Source organism: Vidua macroura, chromosome 1, assembly GCF_024509145.1.
Source record: "Vidua macroura isolate BioBank_ID:100142 chromosome 1, ASM2450914v1, whole genome shotgun sequence".
Lineage (NCBI taxonomy): Eukaryota > Metazoa > Chordata > Aves > Passeriformes > Viduidae > Vidua > Vidua macroura.
Window position 1 is genome coordinate 71861150 of NC_071571.1, and position 25205 is coordinate 71886354.

A 25205-nucleotide genomic window follows, 5' to 3' on the forward strand; every position below is an offset into this window, starting at 1 on the left:
TTTTCAATTTGCAAGCAGTGGTTCTTTGTGATTTCACTGAAGCAAAGCACTTCATTGTACAGCAAGTACAATATTTACTATTTCAGTTAGCGCCACAAAGAACCACTATTCACTGCTAGGTGCAGAAAGGATGCAGCAGACAATGAGAGGGCTGGAACTGTACCACTGGAACTCATGGCCAGGTCAGCCACAAGATCCCTTCTCTGAGGCAAATTTATTTGCTTTTAACATATGTACAAACACAGACATATTTTAACCCTACCAGAAACACCTCAGAATTCACCTACCTATTCCAACTAAATTTATGCTGGCCCTTGCTAGACTGTAAAGTCTGACAGCTACATGGCAGTAAAGTTTTATCTTACTTTAGCTTAACTATGTGGTTCCAAAATTCAAACTTATATGGACCTCATGGTCCAGGCTCTGAATTGAGCCTTGACCAGCTGATTGCAGAATTTGTCTTCCCCAAAGGCCATAACAATAGAGAACCACCTCATACTAGAGCCATTTGTAATAAGGATCTCTTTGGACTCCTCTGAGGGTATCAATAAAATAACATTACTCATGGTGGACAAGGCCTTTTAACACACCAAGAAATATTAAAATATATATTTTTGCCCTTTCATCTTCAATGCCCTTTTCTTCACCTCACAAATCTGTAACATTTCAGATAGAAGTTTTTTGGGCCAGGGACTATCATGTCTATTGTATTAATACTGCAGCAACACGAACTGCAGGAATCACAAGCGGCCCAGGCTCTGTTTTGTTTGATCCTTTGGTGCAAACATTCATTTCCCCTAAAACTCATTTTTCTACCTATGCCCCCTAAATGCTCCAACTTCCTCAAAGAAGAGTCACGGCTAAGTCACGGCAAGTGCTGGCAGTTACATAACACCACCAGAAACATGGTTCAGTGGACAAACACAAGAGATTTATACCCAGAGGCAATTCTGACAGCCAAGGAGCAGCCATTTCAACACAAATAATTTAGACTCACTCATTCTTCCCTTTTTCTGAATACCTACCTTAGATCCACATGCTTGATATGAGGCATCCTTTTTAACACCTGTAGGTTCAGGGTATCTATACAATTTCCTGACATACAGAGCTTATCCATGGCAGTCAGCTTCTCCAGCACTCCAGGAATGTCAGTGAACTCATTGAAGGACAGACTCACATAGCTGAGTTGATGAATATGCTCCAATTCATCAGGAAGGGACTGGAGGAAGTTGCCATCCAGCAAAAATGTCTGCAAGCTATTAGAAGAGGGGAAAGGAGAGTGAAGAAAGTGAGTGACCTGTTAAATCACATTTCCTTCCTTCAAACACACAAATCTGCTGTAGTTGCAGTGACATACAATATACAAAAGGGCAGCAGAAAGAAAAATGTTAGTGAGTAACACTGTAACATGTGCTACAGAAGATATCCACCAAATAATTAAAAGCTTTGACAACTGTGAAGTGTAGGCTGTTAGTTCTATCTCCAGAACTACAATTTGTATGACAGCTGAAGAACATAAGCAAGAAGGGTTAAAAGATTTTCTTCACCGTGAAGGTGACCTTTGTGTCAAATGCTGGAGAGTGGAAGAGCTCTGAGGCACAAAGTGTGCTTTCCCTCCATCCACAATCGCTTCCATATGGATCTACAAGTCAGTCTGCTCTGACAGAACCCAGTAAGTTTAAACTGTTTCTCATAGCAGGAGTATGCAGAGTCATGAAACTGCTTGTTGCCTTTGTTATTGTCAGGCTGTGTATGTGAAAGTTCTAAGAAAGTACTTGCTTGTGCATTTCGCCTACAACTGCTGGAATGCTTCTGAGGGCATTGCAGGACACGTTGAGTTCAGTCAGGGTTGGGATACTGCAGACTGCCAATGGGAAGTCTCCTAAATTATTATTCGAAAGGTTAAGGCTCTTCAATTTGGTGAATCTAAAATGAGATAAGAAAAAATAAAGGAAACAAATAAGTAATCCACACTAAGTTGCCTTGCAATGATTAATATAAGGCAAGTTTGATTATGTAAATACAAATCACATGCATTTTTATTTATATGCTCAGAATAACCAGGGAAACTACCAGACACTCAAATTCAACACTGCTTACAAGAGTTCACTCATGTTAAGCTGACAAGAGAAACAGACCGTCCTGAACAATACATTAAATGCATTTCCCAATGAGTGTAACAAAGAACAAATCCCTTGCCATCCTTATTATAAATTTCACTTCTGTGGTATCTTACCCTGTACTAAAGTATTGCTATTTTCCCAAATCCACTTTTTGCTAGTAAAACTATCCTTATGACACAGGTTACAAGGTGCAGGAAATTCTCAGACTATTTGAATACTAATTTTTTTGTGATGCTGACGACCTGTGTGCTCAGGACCATTCATGTTTGCCTTCCAAACAAAAATTCTCATTAGAATAGACTGTTTGGAAAACAAGTGGGAAATGTGCTGAATTAAAACAGAATTTAGCATAGCTTCTGTAGTGACAGAGGCAAAATTTTGTCCTTGACATATCACAGAACTCTTACAGCCCCTTGGTTTATGACATCAGCCAAAAAAAACCAACTTGCATGTGTTTGCCTTACTAAAAATGACCAAAACCGCTTAAACAAAAAACCCAAGAAGGGGACAATCCAATTAGCCAGCCTGCATGTTCAGCAACATTATTATGGTTGCCTGACAACCACTGGGAGGTGTGCCTAAAGCCAAGTAAAAGGATGAATGAAAAGATCTGTGTCAGATTCCGATAGATGGGAGGAAGTTTCTTTTCTGGCAAGCTTATACCAGAACATTTTATCTGGACTTAATTTTCCCTTCATTAAGAATCAAGTCCTTTATTTGTGTGAGCCGACTTTTATATAACTTGGCAATGTAAGCAAAACTGCACCCATGAGTGCTGCTGTTCCACATAAAAGTAATCTCCAGCAGCATGTGCCAGTGTATCCATAGCCTCTGCATCAGCCCATTCCTACCTCAGACAACTTTGTCCTTCTCCAACCAGGAAACATGGAGAGCAAATGCATCAAGCATTAAAAGGCTGAAAGCTTTAATAACAAGACTGAAAAATCCCTAGCAATCAACTGGCACACACCTTCAGTATTGCCTAAATCAAACTCATGTCACTGACTAAAATTCAACTGAAAACATAAGCAGTGCCCTTGTGAGGGCTGCGAATACTTCAGTGAGGGCTGCTGAGCACCAAAGACAGGCTGCAAACACATACAGCATTTACACAGGCTTGCAGCAAGCAAGGGAATGCTGAACTCTCTAGTGGTACTTTGGTGCAACGATGCCAGGAGAAAAAAAAATAGAAAAATCATTGCCAGAGTTACCACAAATTTTGAATGCCCTGTGCCATGCTGGAGGCAAAAGTTTGGAACAAAGTTAGATGGAGACTAAAGGAAATCTTGCAATCAAATTATTGCTGCAGGGGAAAAATGCTACTCTGCAGAAACAATGACTAGTCTATCTGTAAAGGGAGAACTGTAAATTAAAAAGGAGGCAAGGGTAAGTTAATAAGGGTTGCTAGCCAGAAAAATAAATATGCACCTTTTTAAACACTATACCTTCATACTCCTCTATTTTGAGAGAAATTACTTAAAAATCGTGAATCTAGAACTGAGACACACAATCCTGCATTTATCTTGAAGATAAGTGTAGATTTAGGGCACAGATATACTGCCTTGAAATTTGGGGTGTTTCTGTGGTGGAACATCATCCTCAAAGTTAGTTGCAAATACAAACAAGAGTGCTCCAAGCTCTGGACTCTAAGCCTTTACAATATTTTTTCACAATATTTAGGCAAGTACAAAAAAAGTAAAAACAGGAAGATTAAGTAAAAATAACTCAGCTGCTGGAGAAACATCAAAATGTAACCTTTCCAATTTTCAAGTCAACCATGAAAGAAGAATTAACTCATTTAACAACCACACCAAGACTACAGCCTTTACCTGTACTGCTATGTAGTCTCAAAATGATAGTCTCAGGGCTTTTGTCCACTAGACAATCTACTAGAAGATCCCGAACACAGTCTTGAGATAAAATTACAGAAGATCAACCTAACAGAGGAAAGAGGACTGGGGCAACAGGTGGTAAAGGAAGCTAAGAAATACAGTAACTCCAGTGTCATGTTCAGCTTCAAGGTTTTCTGTGTACATTCTTGTGCATAATTGCCCTAGGTCAAAGAGGAGGAGGGGGAAAAAGCTCCCCCTACCCAACATATCTGGATTACATCTCTACTTCTCTAATATATGTTGTAATGGGTGCTTATTAAAAGTCTTTGGTGAGCAATCTAACTATTCAGGACACAAACTGAACTGGTTAACAGGTCTATGTAGTGTGTGAGGATGAATAGTACATCCAGTATTGGATAAACTCATACAAAATACACATGGAAGTGTAAATCAAAAAATCCACAAATGAAAGTTCATTGTGGAATCACATTTACAGAAATGGTGAAAGACAGACACACAGTCTTAGTTAAAGTTAAGAGACTAATTTAAGACATCTGGCCGGAAAGAGGTATTTTCTTCCCCCATTGCAAACATGTTCATTTAGAAAACGCTAAAGTAATATTTCTTCTCATGGAGTTCTGTCAAGTGGAGAACATTACTGAGCCAAACTAGCGGGCATTTGCTCAAAGTTAAGATCTAAGTGTACCTCTCATCTTTGGCTACTTACTTCACACTATCCACATCACAAACATGCTGGTGCACTTCCGCTATGGAGCACTGCCACGCTGCACATTTAAACTGCTGAATTGTTTACAGCGCTTCTTATATCTAGACAGATTTACAGTCAGTCACACCAGTATCACTTGTATATCACATCAATATAAATAAGGTAGGAGAGAAGTATTTTACAGACTCGAGATTTCTGTTGCAGCTGAATTTGCAAAGCATCATGCTTCCAACAGATTTTACAGAGCAACATCTTTGCTGTTTTCTCACATCCAAATCTTTACTCTTATCAGAAGCAGGCACACACAATAATGCTGCCCACATGGCATTGCTAGAAAGAAAAAAGGCACAACATTGCTCATTTGATGCATGACAGTGTAATAACCTCATATCAAGTCCATACATATGCTTTTCGTCCTTCTTCCATGGTTCCAGACTTTATTATCTCTTAGTAAAAGTCAACCTGAATGAAGAACAGCAGCTCTCAATACACTAAGCTCAGTCAGCTTACTAAGCTTTCTATTGTAATGGCCAATACATAAACACTCACTTTGCTGAACAAAAATAGCCCTACTTTAAGCTAGAGCAAAATGTTGACATGTCAACCCTTGGATTTAAACATGCAATATGACTGAACACTAATTGCCCTAATTGAGCCCAAAACTGCCCACTTATTTAATCCTGAAGCTGCCACTTCAGGAAGGGCTTTAGTTTGACATATGAAAAATAAGGAGAGGGTCTAACAAGAGAAGTTTGTATCACAGCAAAGCAATGAACTGACTGACAGGCTAATTTCAAATTCAGATCTACCCGGTGTGAACAGCAGAGGAATTTCCATTATGCAGTACAGCATTTGTGTTCCACTATGTTTGGGGCAAGGGGAATAGTGTATTCCAGCTGGTGGTCAAACACCATCACTGAAATCCAGACATAACAGGGTCATCTGACAAAACTGGTCTTGCCCTACTCTTACCAAAAACAATTAAAAAGCAGTATTTTACTACACCTGCAAGGGAAGGCATGGCTTAATAAAGAACTCAGTGTAAGGAAAGCAATTACTTTTCCAAACCTATCTCCAGAACCTGGGCTCTCATAACTGTGTTGTGGTTACAGCTCAATATTGTTTTCAAGCATCAATGTAAGTGTTCCTCAGTTTCAGCACCATTTCTGAGCAGAACAATGGTGTTTGCCTTGCAGTGCTGTGACAAGACTTAGAACTAAACTAAAACTTGTCACCACCTTGAACACCTGCTACTCTGGCCACGTAATCACGAAGAGAATTTCCCTAAAATTCTGCCATGGCAATTTCCTCCTTGGAAATAAAAGGTGCAATTTACTCCCTTTCTGCAGTTGTGTTGGATTACCCTCCATGGCCTTACTGCCTAAGGGAGCTGCTAGCCTAGTGCCAGAAATATTGTCATAGCATTCCCTTTCCAGAAAGGTGTAATTGCAAAAGTCTTAAATTAGTAAGACAATTCAAATGGACAAATAATCAGATGTTAAGTCAAATTCAGACTACCTCCAAACTTAACAACAATAAAGCTTTTATTATATTACATGGTTGGTAAGAGTACCATAAAGACAAGAGAACCAAGTGAATGTTTTGTTAGTAGAAATAACTTGAACCTATACTACTACACAATGCAGTTCTCAGTTTCTACACATACCTGCCAGATAATGCTTCATATGGGGAGAAAGACTGATCTCAGAGAAAGGACAAAATTTTTAGGAAAAAATAGTGAAAAATATATTCACTTCCTCTCTACAGGAAATTTATAATGGAAATACAAAAGCATTAACTAGCAGTGGACTTCCAAACTGAAACACGTTTAACTACTTCAGAAGAAAACTCTTACTTTGGAAGCCACATCCAAAAAAACTACACAAGTAAATTGGAGACTGATAAACAATAACTGGATTCCATAAATATGTTAACTTAGTGAAACATTACTCGGAAGAGAGACTGCTGTACTTAGCTTGCCGTTCACTAAAGTGAATTCAATTAATCCAAGTGCAATTTGTACTTTTAGACTACACTATTTTAAAAATGCTATTTTTATAGCATATATCTTACTGCCATTTATTTTTCTCATACCACTATTAAGTTCACTGTTCCAATTTAAAAAATAAAATAAAAAACTCAATGTGTTTCAGGCATTAAACCACCAATTTTGCAATTGTTCCCACTTAGTTGTTTGCAGAGACTTCATTTTACAATTTCATTTTTCTTTAATTAAATGTCACTGATTTTTGCTGGGTATTCATGAGGGCACTTTCTTGAGATCATAAAGATACACAGGAGTTAAGGAGAACACAGTCATGAAGGTTTGGAAAGATGCACTAACAAAAGCAAACTCTTTCTTCAACGTCTATATAAGGTGGATAAAACAAGAGCAGTGAAGTTATGTAAACAACAAACTCCAAGTGCCATCTTTAGCATTACAAATATTTTTTAAAAAATCTGAAGCTACAAGGAATTTTCAGATGGCTTACTTGTATACGTACCATGAAATATGTATTCCCTGATAAGCAGGAAAAAAAGTAGAGGTTGCTGTATTTACCTTTCAATATTCAGAGTGTTCATTTATGGAAGTTCACACCTGCAGATCATCTACAGCAACAAAAGGGGGTTGAGTGGACAGTAAAGGAAATAGATATACAGCTACTGGGAAAAAAGTACATCTACACCTCTTTACACCTTCAGATGCCATGTACTGATCAGGACTAAACATTTTATTCATAAGTGGAACAAATTATATTATTTTAACAAGTGAAAGAAGCAACTCCATAAACAAAAATAGAAATTCCTTTTTCCCCCAATACATTCCTGACTGTACCTGCCATGACAGTGCACCAGCCAGCGTGTCATTACTATGACCCAACTGCTTGCAAGTCTACTCAGTGGGTGGCTGAAAAGTTGGTATTTTATTGTGTCTTTGACACACCTGTCCTGAAATCCAGCATTCATTAAATTACCACCCAAAGTGATTTATTAAGAGGAACTGCAACACCAAGAGCTGCTTATAGCAAGACAAATTTTCCCAGACTGCCTTGCTAACCAGGTTTTTTACTTTAAAATTGTACCAGGAAGGGTAGGTATATAAATGCCAATATTTTTTGTTCGAAACATCCAAGCACATGGCTGTTTTGGAGCCTTAAATACCTGTAGGCTTGATTCAGTGTGCTGTGCCTCATGTGCAGCTCCAATTTAGCAATTGAGAATTTTGTAGGAAAGCCAACAGTACCAAATCAGAACAGCAGAGATTCTGTACTTGTTTTCCTGTGATTTGAAAGAACACGGTGAACAAAAAAAGACTTTTGGTTTATTCAGTGAAGCTTTACTTTGTGCAACCCCTATAAATCTGAAAATGGTTTTATGGAATTGTTTTAAAAAGAAAAAATAAATCAGGTGTGTGTTCACAGGAACAACGAGCTTCACTTTACACATGTTTTGATACAGGGTTTCACTAATGATTTCAAAACATACAGTGCTCTCCTCTTTCTAGATACTTGTGTGTTTACTCACTAGAGAAAAGCAGCCTTACTAGCAGTCAAGCTGGCTCAAAGCTTTATGGGAACACAAGTACACCTCAAGTTTTCTCACCCAAAGGAGAAGTCAGGTTTCCTAGAACAGGAAGGAGAATGGCTTGGGAATACACTCCAGGGTCAGGTTCATGCTTTTGCTGCAGCACGGAGGCAAAAAAAATGCAAAAATGGGGCATCGCTTTTCCCAACCCTCAGCAGGAACTACAGCTACTTCACAGAGCCCTTCCCACTGGCACAGCAATGGAAACAGTGGCAAAAGCTTCCTCCAGCTACTCACTGTCTGGGTGATGCCACCCATCCTGGGTGAGGATAAGGCTGGAGGACATCAAGCAAAGGGAAACATCAAGGGCAGGAGTTTCTGATGCACCAACTCAGATACGCCAAAACACTGCTGTGTAACCTAATTTGTTTTTTTCTCCAGAAGTTCCCAGATCTGCCTCATGCCTTTTTGCCAAGCTCAAAGCAATGGAAGCAGAGCAGAATATTACTTGCTTACAGAATAGGGCCAGCTCACAGAAGAATGAGAGACAATCAGTTTTACACCATCTCGGGTATATGCCACTTCTCCAGATTCTCCTCATCTCAGAAGAATCTCAGAATACAGGTGTTATATTTTGTTACATGAACTCTTTCACTCTTTTATGTTCAGTCTCATGTTACTAAGAAAAATTTTAACGGTTTGTTAACTATCAGCAAGACTCATCACCTGTTCCTACAACTGCAGTACCAAGAGAAAATTAAACAGAGAATGAACATTGCTCATCACATTAATTATCAATGCTTTCTAATCCCAAACAGAATTAGTTGCAGGTACACGGACAAATCGAAATCTATTCCAAACAAAATTTGCTGTAGGTACATGGACAAAGCATAACCAAGTATCTCCTTTACACTTTCCGATATTTAAAAAGGAAAAATTATAAGAAGTCATTAAAATTAGAGACACTGATTATCTGTCCAAGTTCATCGCTACTTTATGCTAAAATTCCACTTGCTATCTGGACACCTATGCTGACATCCACAGTCCAGTCAGAATTCCTCTCCAGACTGTGCTCATAAGGTTTTGGAATAGCTGCCTGGCTTGTTTGTGAAGCAGACTTGCTGGGTTCATTCATTTTTCATTATGGCAGATTTTTTGTTTTTCCAAAATAAAATTGGAATGATATAAAAATACAACAGCCCGCATAATCCAGCTTGTACTTTTCAGTTGTTTTTCAAAGAGGAAGGGATTTAGAAATGTGGTTTAAAACATTTTGTTTGAACAAGACCATCCACAAATACAATCCTGAGGTACTTTGCAATTCACTTACCACTGAAATTAAAATCATAGCTTTATATTCAGTATGGGAATATTCATCTTTGTGAACACAGAAAGGCTGCTGATTCCACAGAACACATACATTAAATCATTCAGAGCACCAATCATGCTGCTGTCTACCCATTTGTTACACTCTCGGATGAGCTGCAGTGGAAAGAACTGGAAGGTCACAGATACTAAGAAAGAAGAATTAGAATTGAGCAGAGTAGAAGGAGGACAGGAACCAGACTGAATTTATGAAATCAGGGCTTCCTTTGCTTGGGGGGGCCTAACAAAAAACTTCTTCACTTGGTCACATGCAGTACTGCTCCTACCTAGAATGGCTGCCTTTGATGGGCAGCTTGCCAACTCATACTCACATGAGTCAAAGGCTGAAGAACTACAGTCTGCCTCAGTAGGCAGTTAAAAACACATTATGAAAATTGCATTTTGGGCTGAAAATATCCTTCTATTTACAAGAAAAACATAAAGTTTCTTATGAAAGCCGGTCTGTTTCTAACACACAAAGTTAACTAATTTCTGAAGCATTATAGTCAGGCCAATGTTCCACAAGAGGAGGTAGTAATTTCTAGGAAAGTTCCTGCAGATCATGGCTCCAAGGATAGAGGAAGAGTAGTAGAACCATACTACTTTACCTTTGTAATTCACTTAGCGCTCTGCTTGTGGATGGGCTGGGGTTTAGCCTCAGGAAGTTCTGCTTTAAATTGAGATGAGTGAGGTCTTGGCTATAAAACAGGTTGGCAGGCAGGTGCTCCAGGCTGCAGCATGAAAGATCCACTGAGCTGATACGTTGTGATGCAACCTGAAAGTCAAGTACAACACCAATATATTAATACAGTAATAAAAAAAAGAACATGTCCTTCACCCCTACCAGCCCAAGACAAACTGTTTTTTAAGCACAGCAGAAGCCAGCATATATAGCCAGCATATATAGCTGATCTAACACCGTTTACATAATTGCTGCAAGGTATGCCATGATCTTTTTCTTCGCCTCAGTGCTTAAATCAGGTCCACAGATGACTAGCAGGAAGAAAAGAGCAAAGGTTTGTCAAATTAATATGTGAAATGAATCTATTTTAATTTGTGAAGTTATGCAATACTTTATAACCAGAAAAAAAAAAAAGATATTTGACATGAGCTTTAGTTTAGTCCTTTGGGTAGCATTGCCTCCTCCAAGTGAGTGGAAGTGAGGGGTTAGCAGTCATCACCACTGTCTTGGTTTCATATGTCCAAAATGGGTATTAAATGACAGAAGAAGACTTATTCTATTTACACCTTACTGAAGAGAAAAAATAACCCAGCAGCACAGCACCAAGCACTCATTTCTTTTCAATGAATTAGAAGACTGTCCAAAAGTGATAAAAAACATGACAAAAACAAAACTGAGATTTAACAGGAGGCTTAACACTGTTTTCTAGAAAGAGGAAAGGCAAAACAAACACAATCTATAGAGGCTAAAAAAATCATATCACCTAGCACCACATATATCTATAGTTAGCATCATTACACAGAGACCTATAGGCAACTTCTTCAAGTAATGGCAATACTGCCCCTTTCCGTATAGGGATACAACTCTAGGATACAACTCAGCAAACTACATCTTTCTGTTTTATTTATTTACTAGACTTTATTACAAATAAATAAAATATCACCAGCAAAATCAAAAACAAGGCTGTTTATATTTTCTGTCCTACACTACTAAAAATATTCTTTCACAAAGTAGTGTCACAGACATACTACATGGCAAAACAGCACCACACAGTAATGCAAGGCAGTGGGGACAGTGGGCAAGGAAGAGGAGCCAAATGCTAGAAGAAAGACAGGCATTTTTGGAGTAGGCATGGCTGAATCAAAGGAAGAGAAGGAAACAACTTCACCACCATTTTAGGTTTCTGAGACCACACTAACAGTGCTCAGTTATGGTGTTCTGTCAGCTGCTCACACCAAAAGCAGCTATCATTTCACTGGCCTTTTATCCTGGGATTCTGGAGGTACAAACACCATACCTAAGGGGCAGAAAGAGGAAAGACCCAACAACTCCTCATCAATGCCCAGTGACATAAGAGCTTCTCAATTCTGATGAAGGAAGGCCACACCACTCAACCTTCTGGGCAGAGATAGAGTCCCTGCCACAAGGTACTCTGAAACTAAAGGCATCAGGTTTGAGCAGGTAGCTTGCCACTGAAAGGAAGGCCACAGAATTATTTTTCCTCTCCAACACAGGCCTTAGGATAAGTGGTTGCTATTATAAACACACAGCCATAAGCTCCAAGGGGAACAGACACTGCAGTGTTTTTCTCCAACACAACCATTAATAATCCAGTCCTCCCACATCCATTAAAACATGTGAAGTTTTGTTACTCAATTAGTTCAGTCCTTTTGTTACTGTAGCCAGTATTTTTCTTCCCCTTGTATGAGACAAGAATTATTCATAGGCTATACTGAGCAGTCATCTCTGAATGCTGGGTATTCAGTATTTATGCCCGGTATTGCACAGTTCTGATCACACTGCTGACACATGTTAAATTAAAAAGGAGGAATGTTTAATTTCAGGTGTAACACTTGTCTACACTGTTGCTCCAACCACTTGTTTGGAATGTGATATGAACATCAATAAGCAATCCAGCAGTGCTTTGCAAGGCTCATTTCTCTAAAAATATCTGGTAACTCTGAGTGGGAATCATGATAATGCAGCCAAACAAAATCAAATACACAAATTCTACTGTTGCCTCAGAAAAGGATGGAAATCCTTTCTTTAAACTGTCAAACCCTGAGAAATACATCTAGTTAAAAGTAATTTTGTTTTTACAGGTTGTATGTACTGGTTATTTTTTGTTTGACTTTTTTAAAAGGGAGCACTTTATGATACAAAGCATTTAATTAATATTTTCATGCAATGGACAAATATTGAATGATGCTTCTACCAGAGAGATAACTGTAAAAGTTAAAACCATTATTTTAAAAGGTCTTAGTTCTGGAATCAACTGTAATTTTATCAAAGTCTTTCTGTTACCAAACAGTACTCTAAGGATTAATTCCCAAATTGTTACAAGGAAGGCTCATATAAACACACAGTTATTCTCACAGGCAGGGATAAAACTTTCTCTTTCCATTGCTCAATACTGTTCTATAACAAATTCCTAAAGAATAGAGCAACAAGATGAAAAACAAAGAGTAACAAAGGAGAACATCCTTTTGATACTTTCCTTTGTTGACCAGAAATTTTCACCAGTTAATTTGAAGCTGAATATCAAAATTCATGTTGTTCTGAAATCAATCTTGCAATTGCCTACAATGGGCTTGAACATAGCAAGACTGCACATGCTTGAGTTTGCTATTTTTTATTAAAAACAAAGACTTATTTTTCTAAAAGATGATACAGTTCTTTATTAAAGCACTGAATTTCCCTGACTCACTGTGGAGAATCACTGTAGAGATCAGCTGATAAAAGGTGAGAAAATGCTGAGTAGGATATCCTTCACACTCAAGGAATAACATGCATCTGGAGAAAAGGACATTATCTGCAGAAAGTCATGCTTCCACTGGAAGAAAACAAAACCAAGACATTCCACTGCAAATAAATATCCCAACAAGTTACCTGGGCTGTGTTCAACACATCTGTGCTCCTACAAAAATCAGGAAGAGAGCTGGTGTGGTAGCACTGCTAGAAGGAAAGGTTTTCTGGATACACAGGGAACCTGCATTAAGCGCCTGTTACGGTTTGTTTGGTGTTTCCTTGTGGAAAACACTTAAGTATAGCTGTTTCATATGCTATATGTACATATATAAAAATAAAACCATAAGCAGCACACTTCGAAACTCCGCAGGCAGAAGCCGCCATGGCCCAAACCAATCCCTGTCAAATGTCATCTCATCTTATCCCAAACTGCACAGACGCCTCACATTTGTGTCATATGAAACCACTGCTGCAGTTCCAGCCCCAACAACACTGAGGAAATGGCTGGGGCAATGACCTTCTCAGAAGATGGTACATCACAAGCTCTCAATGACAGACAGGAGCTACAGCAGGAGCTGTAGAGTCAATGCTTCTCTCTGCAAGACGTGCAACATTTGACACCCAAGCAGCTCAAACACAAAGCAAGATCTCAAACTTCTTTGAAGTTTGTTTTTCAGTTGGGATATTTAATCATCAAAAATATAAATAAACAATATGAAATATGCTGCTTTCTCCATTCCCTGGATATGATTTTTAAATACTTTACAGTCTGTCATTGTGTTGCAATGTCCCCCACTGTAATACCAGAGGAGTAATAATGGGATAAGGCCACACTGAATTTTGTACATCAAACCACAAAGTCCAAGGGAAGATTTTTTTTTTTCCAGTTCCTGTTGCAACCTCAGTTATTCATCCTAGACCTACACCATTCTATCTTTTTTCAGTGTTCAGATGAATATGGCAAACTAACTGTATTTTTGAAGAAGTGATACAAAACATAGAACATGTACTACAAAAAGCCCTGCAAACACCAAAAACCTTTAATTGTGTTTTTAATTTTCCCACAGCAGCAACAAAATGCAGATTTAGTCTACAAATACCACCACAAATAATGCTGTTGTAGAGTGCTCTCCCCGCCTTGGGCAGTATGCCTCCTGCTCCTCCCCACCTGAGAGTTGCACACATGCCAAAGAAACAGGAGTCTCCCTAATCTGTAAAAGCAAGTTTTCATATGTTTCTTGTACCACAATACCCCTACAAATAAAAACAACTATTCCAAAAAGTCAGCAGTACCTCTGATGCCTAGATTCCAGGCAACACTTCAAATAAAAGAGATGTGCTGGAATGTTTTGATTTTATTTTTTTCTTGTCTTATTATTTTTAAAAAGGAAACAGTATTCCAAGACCTGTGAAAATACAGTATGAGTTCACTGTAAATCTTTATCAGCTGGCAACAAAAATACAGAAAAACACTTGCTTCAACCCATATTATTGTTGCTTTTTGCTACACAGGGCTGAAAAACCACTTTGCTTTGTCCATCAGTATAATGACACCTCTGTCACTGAGCTATGCAACAAGACTGATTATGGTCTTTGTTTTAAAGCCTTGGCTATACTACAAAAATTATCTGTTGCTGAGAATGGATGTCAGCAATGGGCACAGCTGAACCCAGCTGTGGACAAACACAAGTCTTGTTTACACAAGGACATCTTTTGGTGTGACCTGTGGTGTGAATTTAAACCAACGTAATTATGTCTTTTTCCTGTTTACCCTCATCCCATTACCTATAGTTCTATTCAGATAAGAAATTACTGCTTAGGACTTCAACAGGAGACAAAATAGCAAAACAGCCCACACTGTAGAGGCAGCCAAATTCCCAGTCTGTTTGAACTGAGTTGACAGTGTTAAATTATACCTGCTGTAGACATGCAATACAAAGGCAGTTTAATTTTTCTCCTTTAGGATTTGTTTTTAAACAGTTTCATAATCATCACATCCCACCCAAGGCCTGCATAAGCCTTAACTAAACAGTGATACATTGTCTTGAAACACCTAAACTAACTTTGAGCAAACAGGTTCTCCTCACCTCAGAACTAACCTTGCTTTAAATCCTAATCCTCCTTTCTATTCAAACATCAAAGCCCTGCTCAGCAGAGAGGCCTCCCTCCACGGAGCTGAAGTCCAGAGCCAGGAAGCACATTGGTGCTCTCAGCCACAGCCAAGAGCTGAGGAACTCATTGACCTGGTAAATAATCTAATGCCAGAAAACTTAATGAAGGGAAGGGAGGAAAAAAAACATTTGCTTTTTCTTTAAAGCCATGTATTTTCATTTTTAAATGACAACTGTAAAAATGGGTGTAGCCCAAGGGTAAAAGGGTACTGGCTTTTCTGGCATCTCCTTTTTGTTTTCTTACAAATGTTAAATTAGATACATGCCAACTCAAGCTAAGGACCTCGCACAGAAAATATAAAATCCAGCAAAAGGTTTTTTGGAAGCCTGTCACTCAGATCCACAAACCCAACAGGCACTGCCACAGGTCAGAGTAGTAATTCCCTATTAAGAACAGGGCAGTGTGGCAGCACTCACAGGGCGCTCTTGCCCCATCTCTCCTCTGCAGCTGAAGCAGCCAAAAGCCTCTGGTACAAATACCTCATGCCAGCAAGACTCAGGGGAACAAAAATAATTTAAACTTGTCACTTCTCTGCTCTCCTTATCTCTGTACAAAGTTTTATAAACAAACAGGTCACTTCTACTTTTGGCCCTTGTGCAAACCTCTAACAACTGAAAACGGCATTAGCAAATGTGTGTGAGGAGGGGGAAATGTTGACCTCCCTTACTTTTCATGATAGGAGACCAGAAAAAAAAAAAATCATAGATGTGAAAGCCAGTGTCCCAAGTTTAGCATAAAGATCTTGAGAGCAAAAATTTGACAAAAAAGGTGACATTCATCATCTGTCATTTGGAAATGCTGGGTAGTAGTATCTGAAGTCATTACCAGAATATGAGTACTTCCGTTCCTCCTGGAGGAAAAGTAGTCTTCTTTTAGAGATAATGTACTGGTATCGATATTACCCAGGGAATGATATCAACTCTGTACCTTGATGGTAGTCACACTGGGATGCTTACACTAACATCCCTGCAAGGACAAGGCTTAAGATGTAACTTAGAGTTAAGTGACAGTAATTAGCTCTTGCAGTAAGCTACTTATAATTCAGACATGTGAATCTGCATTTGGTGGAGCAAGGAATATCAACATCCTTAGAACAGCTTGACTGAAAATAATTCATTTGTAAATACTGCCAAAGAGGTGACAGTCTAATAAAAATTAAGAAAAACCCTTTTTCTTCTTCCTATTCCTGTTAGATTTATTTTTTTACAAAGACAAGTTGCTGTACGGCCAAGAACGCAGACTTTGCAACGAGCAGCCCTCCAGCAAGGACTTTCTTTCAGTATTTTTCCATTTCAGCATGGGAAAATCATGCAGCAGATCCTCAAGGAAGCAATACTAAAGCACATACAAAACATGAAGTGTAAATCACACCTGGTGGCCTTTTTATGACAGAGTGGCTGCAGCAGTCAGCACAGGAAGACCAGCCGGTGTCATCCACCTAGACTTCTCTAAGGCCTTCAACACAGTCCCACACAACACCCTTATCTCCAAACCATGAAGACATGGATTTGAAGGGTAGAGACCATTTAGCAGATAAGGAATTGCTGGATGGATGCAGCCAAAGTTGTGGTTTATGGCTCTCTGTCAGGTGCAGGGTAGTGGCCCTCAGGATCACAGGTCTTGCAACTGGTGCTCTTCAATGTCTTTATCAATGACATAGTGAGATCAAGTGCACCCTCAGCAAGCTTACAGACGACACAACAGAAGGAAGAGAAGCCATCCAGAGGGACCTGGACAAACTTGAAAAGTGGGCCTGCAAGAGCTCATGAAGTTTAGGAAGTCCAGGTCCCAGGAGCTGCACCAAGGCCAGGAGGCAACCCCAGATATAAGTACAGACTGGTAGAAGTCATCACTGGGAGCAACTTGGGGGTCTGCTTGATGAAAAACCAGACATGAGCCAACAATGTGCACTCACAGCCAGGAAGGCAAACTACAGGCTGGGCTGCATAAAAAGGGATGTGGCCAGGAGGGCAAGGGAGATGATTCTTCCCTTCTACTGAGCCCTTGTGAGAACCCACATGGAGTGCTGCATCCAGGTCTAAGGTCTCAAACACAATAAAGGCATGAACTTTTTAAAGCATGTCCAGAGGAAGTCCACAAAGATAATCCAAGGTTGCTCAGAGATGCTGCAGATGGCTGGTCCCTGGAAGTGTTCAAAGTCAGATTGTCTGGGGCTTTGAGCAATCTGGTCTACTGGAAGGTGTCCCTGCCTATGGTGGGAATTTTGGAACTAGATAATCTTGAAGGTCTCTGCCAACTCAAACCATTCTATGATATACTATAGATTTCAGACTCCAGCCAGTAAGACTTACACTGTAAGTTTGCTTGCCTGAGTCTCCCCAGTCCCACATGGAGAGGGTGGTAGGGTTTTTTCGTTTGTGTTAAGCAAGAGATTATGCTAGGTCCTCAATTGCTGATCTAGATTCTTTGACACAGCTGTATCATATGGATTAATTCCACAATGGGATGAACTCCTTTCATGCCATTATTCCACTGTAACTCAGAAAGGCCTTCTTGAGCCAAGTGTTTTGTAATACAAATAATCATGGATATAGCTCTACTGGCATGTGGCCAAAAACTGGTCTCCAGCACTCATTCCCTCTTCTCCTTCGAGACTTTAATCCTTCTCCACTGACTACAGAAGAGGCCTAAGGAGAGTAAATGTCCCTAAAGTTAGGTTTTGCTAATAATTCCTCTCCTTTCTTCCTTGCTGCTAGACTTTGCTTGGAAAGGCTTTCAGTGTTACAGCTATTCAGTTTCAAGACCAACTCCATTATCACACCTTACACACACCAAAATACTGCGCAATATGTCAGTCCCTACAATCCCCTCCTGTCTTACGGGATGTGCTCACTGCAGACACTTGGTTCCCCTGAGCTTCATTAAGAGCAACATTACAATTCATTCTCCCACTTGTTTCTACTCTTCCACTTCGAGATTGCTGAAAACACTTTGGGATCCTTCTGCATTAAACACACCTTAAAAGATAACATACACAATACCTCACTGAGCTTCCAGGTGGTGCTTACCCATATTTATGTAAGAGCTGCACAAATTCAGCTTCAATAATACCAGAACCTGGTATTATAGAGGCTTCAAAAGACAGTAATTGAATGCTATTCCAGATGTGCGGGTGATACCTCATTTTCTGTTCTCACTCTTGGCTGCAATACTTCAATAATCATTATTAACTGAAGGCAGCAAACTCAAAACAAGAACCACAGACTCTGTAAATTCCAACAAAAGAAAAAAAAAACAGTGAAACTGTAATTTCTCTAAAACACAAATTAAGAGCTTCAAGTCACCATTACACTTTAAAATCAGCTAAACTGTTTAGACATGCAAAATTAATCAGCTGAGACAAAATATCAGGCTTCCCTTCTGAACCATTAAGAGAGGCTGACCACACTGAAACACACCCAGAAGTTAATTTCCAAAATGTCAATTAACCTCTAATAACAAAAGGCAGAAAAGAATAGGCTTTGCAGGGAAAGAGGAGGAGGAAAACTTTGAAGTGTTATCATCAAAAGAGCAAGAAAATTGGCTTCAAGTTTGCTTTGCCCAATCTTCTGCTTTCACACTTGAGATGATAAGAAGCCAACAACAGCAAGAATGACCAGATATGACTTCAGAGCAAAGGTCCCAAACACTGAAGATTTTATGCACACAGAGAAAAGGAAGTCAAGTTCCACACGGAAACCAGAGGTTTGTTTATGTTTGAGTACTTGTAATCACCACCAAAAGGAAGCTGTTTATTTTTAGGGTTTATTTTTAGGGATCTATTTTTAGCAAAAGCATTGTCATTTCATGGTATTAGGGGAAAAATTGTTTCCTTGTACTAAATTTAGAGTCATCATATTTCCTGTAAGTAAGGATCAGCTGAAAAAAATACCCACTGAAAAACAAGAAAATCTTTTTGGGCTCTCTTTCCTTGACTAGATGTTGAATCAACTTTTCCAACAGGCTAATGGTGTTCCTTAGTCTCAAGTGTGAAGAAATACAAATTGTTATTCACAAAGAAAACAAGCTTTGTTTAAAGGCTATTCTCAAAAGATCCCCACTGGAGCTGGCAGTACACAAAACTAATGTTTAGGTCATATTAGAATAAAGACTCATTTTTCAGCCTCCAAGCTCAACTGGCATAAGAAACAAACCAACTACTTCGTGGTCACCCTCACAGTGACAAACCAGCAGGTTCCTGACCTCCAACCTGTTCCCAACACACACAAAACCAGGTAGCCCCAAATCACAATGGTACACTCAAACACAGACTAAGACTATAAAGCTAAAAGGACATGTCAGAAGCTCCTAACTGCAACACAGTCTGTTTCTTGTACACAATTCCCTGTAGAATAACCACAGGTCATTCTAACCAAGATAGGTCATCCTAACCAAGATCAAAAGGTAGAAGCAAAAATACTAATCTAGAAATTCAAATTGCATGGAAAGTAAAATTCTCTACAGTATTCCTCCAGAAGGTTATCCATTGATTAGGGGGCTTAACAGACACTTGGAGAGGAGACAGTGCATCCAGTGACATAAAAGTTGTCAGCACTGTAACTAGTAATATCCCAAATAACTTAAAATAAACTACTTTATCCTTGCATATGATTTTTCCCTACACTCACCATTGGTGCTGCTCTGTGACCAAAGCTCTGCAAAAAGGTATTCTGAGCCCATTTTGACCAGTAAGCATTAGAAAAGCCTGTCCCTAGTGCCTCCAGAAACAACTGAAGCTTGGTAATAAAAATCACTGCAATGATGAACTCTGTGAAGACAGCTCATTATAGTATCCAGAAATACATATGAAATAGGTCAATCACCTAGAGGGCAAGCCAAGGCAAATACAATGTAGGGCTAACTTAACAATGAGACTAGTGGCTTCAAGCCTTCTTTACAGACTGGAAGCTGTATTTTGTATTAAAAAGCTCTGCAAAGTCTGTGTTCCACAATGAAGCTGGTGTGGAAGTTTCGCACACAACTTTTCCTGGTTGACCATGGCTGACAGGAGAAAGACAAACACTAACATCTGAAATAAAGATGAAGCTATATGCAGAAGTGGATATACCTTATTCCCCATCACTTTAATTAATGAGCAGAATCTTATGTGCTGAAGGAAAAAGCAGTCCCACAGCTGATGATCTACTCCTGTCTCAAAGGTGGATGAAGCACAGCTGAAAAGCAGGTACATCTTTAGCAGTAATGCTCAATTTTTGCTTACTGCATTTCCTCAGCAAAGTTTCTGTAAAACACACCCAAAAGCTTATCATCTTGGTCTCCTATTTTGGAAATATTTTTTGTGGAATTGCAGTCAAGGTCAGGAATTATTTTCTGAATTCTGTAGAATTTATATATATAAATGTGGTCTGGAGCATCAAGTATGTGGTCAGAACTCAAACCTCTTCTCCTCATCAGAAATAAATATCATATCACTAGAGTTTTAGATCAGCTTTGTCCTCTTAACAGGGCTCATACTGCCCTTTTACAACAGTCTCTGTCAAATTTGTACTGAAAAAACAATCAGAAGACTGAGGCAGATGATCAGAACTAGATAACTTTAGAGAAAAAAAAAGCAAAACCATTAATTTTGTACTGCTGCTTCAGGTAGATCTCTACACAAGTTGAGGGAAGATGGAGACTACAGCTGTAGAGGCTCCTGCATTACTTACTTGTATAGTATAAGCTAAATTCTAATCTCTTCTTATTTTCTGCTAGCTTCACAGTGCAAATAAACATATGAAGAGAGCATTCTGCACTGACATGAAAGGAGTAAGGCCAACATGGCAGCACATCCTTCTCAGTTAATTTGCTATTCTTACTATTTTTACCATGTTTTAAACGTAATGTACACTGACATCATCTCTACTTTTTCACAGGCTACGGTTGTTTGGAACACCACACACTTCCACTAGAGACATTAACACAGAGGTGACTGAAATATGGAAAGGAAAATATAAAAGCACACAAGAGAAAACTCTTAAATTTCATAGGTTTTAAATCTTATTCTTGGACATTCCTTGTATTTTCAACAGCAGGCCTCTTTTGTGTGAAGGCATCAAAGCCCCAACATGACAACTTATTCCCAGCCACAGCTGAGTAGCTCTGGTCGATGGTGTGCAGACACACAAGGCTCTGTGCCTGTACATCTCTCCCTACCTACACAGACATGCACTGTTCACAGCCCTTGTCCCTCATCGCCTCTCTTCCTCTACCTGTCCCACTGAACCAAGCACTAAAGCAAGAAATAATTGTCACATGAAGCTGTTGACACACTTCCTGCTCTCCTGCAGCCAGGAGGGGAGAGAGAAGTCCTGTGGGGTCACATAACTCATCCTGGCATGCCCAGTAGGGCACACGACTTCCAAGAAGATAAAATTCTGTAATGTATCTGCAATACTGAATTTCCAAGGCAGACCCTGACATCCCATTTTAACTGCATGCCTTGGAACATAGAGGACTGCTAATCCTTTTATACTCCACCCAAACCATCCATGTCATGAACTGTGTCATAGCCAATGCTCACAACAGAAATTTCACATGTTGAAAAATTGTTAGGTTTAGCTGTTAGAACATCCAACAGCAGACCACATCCCCAAAAAAATCTTCACAACAGCAAGTCCCACCACTCCCTAACACGGCGTGCATAACACCTCTCTCTCTTCTACATTAAGGGTGTAGCTTTTCAGCTTTTGGAAGTGGCAAATGAGGAACACCCTCATCACATCCTCCTCACTCTTAAACACAAGCTCTTTGCCCTGTCCTTCTGCATTTGACATTCAAATACAAACAGTGGCAGATTTGCTGTGCAAGTAATTGTGCCAGTTTCAGAACCATCATGACAACTTTATGCAGAGAAAATTCTTTAAAGCTGTGAAGATGTTCCTTTCTTTCCCCTCTGCTCCCCCTTCCCAGTTGCATAAGCTTATTTTTCAACATTTGGCAAGAGAATGAATGCATTAGATCACAAAGGACCAAATCTGTTGCTGTTGTTTTCCTTTTAAGCTTCCTTAATTAGCCCTCCAGTTTTTGGAAAGTAAAAGGAAAGAAATGCACTGTGGTATACAACTATCAATATTAACAAACAAGACACATCTCCAGCTTTTAAAAATATTCTGTTTGAGGCTAAATCAGCGTATCCAGAAGTGGCCTATTTGGAATAAGTATGTCACCAAGTTCGATATTTAGGTCAGTATTTGTGCAATAATTCTAGTCTGTCCTGAAAACATTAGTTCTGTTCACCTCAGGACACATCCATATAGGAAAACCAATCCTAACACCTATTCACCTACCAAAACTTTACAGAGGCAGAGCAAGAGAGCAGTCTTGGCTATGCTAGATTCCACTGTTAGAATGAATCTGATTATACAGGAGAAATGCTTATTTTTAATTAAATTAAACCCCAGTCTCCACAAACACGAATTCAAATCTTTTCTAGCATACACATATTTATTGTAGGAGTGATGCATTGGGATTTGTCTCATTCTGAAACACCACTAAAAAGTCAACATTGCCAATATTCTGTGGGGAGAAAGACTGCAGAGCAAGCATTCTTTGCAAGTCTCCTTTCAAGACTGAGCTTGTTATTTAGAAGTTAAAATAACATCATCTTCTAGCTCTTCTGAAGTATACAGAAGACAGACGTGAAATTTTTTTTCATTGTTAAAAACTGAATTGAGGCATTTTAATGAAATATTTTACCAGGGATTTCCTTATGCATTAAAATTTATAATTAAAGCTTTCATTACACTAAGTAAGAATCAGAAGCCTCAGTTTTCAGCAGCACATATCAGGAACATAAAGGAGAAGAACTACTCTGAAGAACTACCACTGAATATAAGCTAACACAAATGTCACTTTCAAAACAGATGTCATTAAACAACATCTATATTTAAAATACAGTCAAATATTATTCATAACAACTCACAAAAGTGCAAGTACTATATACAACACCAGTATTAGGGAAAAATCTGTGGGCACCGTGTGACCTAGCCCATAGTGAGCAACTAGAAGCTAAGTTTCAGAGCCTTTATATCTCTCTTCCTAAATTTGCTTGCTTCTAGAAATACAGTGCTTTACACAGTATTTTCTTGGTTAGCATGATTATTTCAGCAGCTTTGAACTTGATTAGTTTCCAAACACCTGAGGTTGAATACCTCACATAAATGTTGGGGGTTTTTCCCAGCGTAAGAATGTTAGTTTGCCTGAACTACAGAGCTGAAGATTCAACTTTTTTCATTTCTTTATACATGTTAATCAGGTGTGGTGCACCTCACAATTAAGCACTTTGACACAAACAGCACCAGCTGGAGGAAATCTAGTTACCTTAGCAGCATTACTAGTTTCCCTGTTTCTGTTCTTCAGAAACAGTGTTACTGTGCAGCACTTCCCACACAACTGCCTTGCATACAATCATGCTTGTTTCTGTTTTTCAGTCTCAGGACAGGAACCCCAAACATCAAAAAAAACCAAAACCAAAAACAAAAACAAAACAAAAAAAAAAAAAAAAAAAAAAAAAAAAAAAAAAAAAAAAAAAAACAAAACAAAAAAAAAAAAAAAAAACAAACAAAAAAAAAAACCAAACCTGAAGTGGCAAAGTACTGTTTGAAAATCCATGAATGCAGAATGCCAAGTTTCAGGTTTTGGGGGCTGAGGAGTTCGGGTTTAAAATGCCTTTATTTTTCCTCAAAGCATGTTTTACCAACCAGAAGAATAGCATAGAAAGTTTCTTCACTTCTGACACTTGAAACTATGTATTTTCTTTCTACACTTACATAAGAATGGGAGGTTATCGTGAGTGCATGGGGATATGTTCTCCTGCTGGCTATCATCCCGATGCTGTTAGTCATTTGGGTGAACCCGAGAGAAAGAGAGAAGCACAGCATGGCACAGAACAAGCTTATGCTGCCAGTAATTCACAGGGGCTTTCTGGCCATTTATCTCTAGCTCTGAAGTTCATTGTTTTCCACTGTTTTCCTCACTCATTAGATTTGCCTTTTATTTATCTGATGTCAAACCCTCTGGAGATGAAAGGACACTACTGTCCTAGAGACAGCCTCAAAGCAGCAAGGACTCAAAAACCTGACAGACTGTGTCTCGCCATCTCATAAAACATGCCTTGGCGATTTTTACCTTGAGGCTTAACAGACCTAAGCAGATATGCCAGAACAGCTTCTTTAAAAAGAATTTTAAAACTTACTAGGAAAAAAAAAAAAACCAAAAAAAAAAAAAAAAAAAAAAAAAAAAATAACCACCACTAAAATACATTTTAAATTATGCATGTGCTAGAAGGTGTTACTCTTCGAAGAAAGTCTGACATCCAATCAAACCTCTTTAAAAAGCCCACAACCTAGGCTGTATCCTTGGCAATCGGCTGGATAATACATTATTGCAATCTAAAGACAAAACATATCTAGTGCTACATGAGTGTCTCTATGTACTGCTACATGAAACTAAGTTGCTTTTACATAGTAAAAGAGCATGCAGAGTCCTATCAAGTACAAAAGTAATGAACAGTTTAGGGCAAGCTACAAAACCAAATAGAGCATGCTGAGAGCACAGTAAAAAAACTTCAGTTGTAGTAAGTATGAAAAATATAATGGTTCAAGATATATAAAGCTTTAGCAAAAAAGTGGCAGGGATTAAGAGATAAAACAGACAAACTGCAAAAATACCTTTCAACAAGAGAAAGTGGAACTGAAGAGTTGAACAAAATAATGAAGGCCCTAAATTCCTATAATTAATTGTGTTCTAAGCCTAGTACAAAATTTACTTTACAAAGGTTTTAGTTAGTAACCTTTTTGCACTGACAAAAAATGATTTGCGTATTACAAATAACCCAAAAATCAAATAGTTATTAAACCAGAGAGAGGTTCAGCAATACTTCAAAGCAGGAAAAAGGCCTTTATTCTAGCAATTTAATATTTAGATTCTATGTAAGGAATGAATTTAAAAAACCCTGACATTACTTTAGGCTTTAATAACACTGAAAAAAAGCTTTTTAACTGAAATGTTGACAGTTATATTTGTCATCC

General features: G+C 38.8%; 1 protein-coding gene across 1 annotated transcript in view; it reads right to left on the minus strand.

Annotated features, from left to right (window-relative positions):
- The window catches only part of PHLPP1 (PH domain and leucine rich repeat protein phosphatase 1), a 135259-nt gene that overhangs the window by 34143 nt on the left and 75911 nt on the right, over positions 1-25205 (minus strand). The window contains exons 4-6 of the mRNA XM_053998536.1: positions 10181-10347; positions 1780-1926; positions 1026-1256 (exon numbers count right to left, since the gene is read on the minus strand). Coding sequence (XP_053854511.1) covers positions 1026-1256; positions 1780-1926; positions 10181-10347 — 545 coding nt within the window. The remainder of the gene's footprint in view (positions 1-1025; positions 1257-1779; positions 1927-10180; positions 10348-25205) is intronic.